At 62.7% G+C, this 1,284-nt stretch overlaps 1 protein-coding gene across 1 annotated transcript in view; it reads right to left on the bottom strand.

Moving 5' to 3' along the window:
* Positions 1-1,284, bottom strand: part of LOC102261893 (fatty acid desaturase 2) — a 57,841-nt gene that overhangs the window by 4,934 nt on the left and 51,623 nt on the right. The window contains 2 exon segments of the mRNA XM_014544545.1: positions 64-309; positions 556-728. Coding sequence (XP_014400031.1) covers positions 64-309; positions 556-728 — 419 coding nt within the window.

The following is a 1,284-nucleotide window of genomic DNA, read 5'->3' as shown; positions in this document are numbered from 1 at the left end:
CGCGCCCAGCAGCGGAAGGACAGTGGCAGCCCCGGCCCTGGACGAAGGGCCCTGTGACCCCACCTGGCTGCTGAACCAGTCCCGGTAGGGCTCTCGGTCAATCTCCATGACAATGTGATTCATCTGCGTGACCCACACAAACCAGTGGCTCTCCAGGAACCTGGGGAAGTTGAAGAAAAAGATGGCTCCCAGGACACCATAGAAAGGAATGTAGGTGAAGAAGAAATGAGTATAGTAGCTGATGGCCCAGGCCAAATCCACCCAGTCTTTGCAGACTGTTGTGGTCATAATGATCTGGTACTAGAAGTACTGTATTTTTCCGTGTATAAGACACTAATTTTTTTCTAAAATCGTTAGACTGAAAATCGAGGAGCATCTTATACATGGAAGTCAGCTCCTCCCCCCACCCCAGGAAGCCCAGGCGGGCGGAGGGGGTGAGCTGAGGTGCCAGGACATGAGGCCCAGGGGTCCCTCTCGTCAAAGCGACCGTCAGCCCCAGTGCGGCCCGGGGAGGAGCCGGAAAGCCAGGCACCTGATGAAGTTGAGGAAGAGGACGGCTCCCAGGACGCCGTAGAAAGGGATGTAGGTGACGAAGAAGCGGGCGTAGTAGCTGATGGCCCAGGCCAGGTCCGCGTCTCGGAAGGTGGGCAGCGGCCCCACCCAGCGCAGACCCGCTCGTTTCCAGGGAAATGCTGGGAGTCTCAGCAGCAGGAAGGGAGCTGCGTGCCCTGCTCTCAGGGAAAGAAAGCGGGTGGGGACCAGGGGACAAGTGAGGGGCGTCCACAGGGAGGGGCCAGAGGTCAGCAGCCCTTTTGTGCACCCCGCCCGGCAGGCTCACGAACAGCCCTGGGGTGGGGTCCTGTCCGGACTCATCAGCACCTGGAACCCCTTCCTCCAGCTCACCCAGCACACGGGGTGGGGGGGGGCAAAGGACAGAGTCACGGCCCGCCCCTGCCTCAGGGCCTCGCAGGCGGGCACTCGGCCTCCCATGCATCCACCTGCACCACAGCGAACAGTGGCCTTCCTAACACCGAGCACCCATCTCTCCCGCCACCCTCCCCGCTGCCCAGAGGAGCGCACAGTGTCAGGAGGGAGCAGGCGCCCTCTCCTCAGCCAGCTCAGGGCCTTTGCAGGACTGTTTCCTCTGCCAGGAATGCGGGTGCGGCAGCCGGTCCCCCATCGCTCTCCTCCCCAGGGGCGCTCATTCCTGCCACGCGGCCTGTGGCTTTCACGTGCAGCCTCGGCCACTCGCACACCTGCCTCCGCCCCAGCCGGGCCCGGCTC

This window comes from Myotis brandtii, unplaced genomic scaffold (assembly GCF_000412655.1).
Source record: "Myotis brandtii unplaced genomic scaffold, ASM41265v1 scaffold369, whole genome shotgun sequence".
NCBI classification, from domain to species: domain Eukaryota; kingdom Metazoa; phylum Chordata; class Mammalia; order Chiroptera; family Vespertilionidae; genus Myotis; species Myotis brandtii.
Note: the sequence above shows the minus strand (reverse complement) of the source record. Positions and strands in the feature narration are given on the sequence as shown.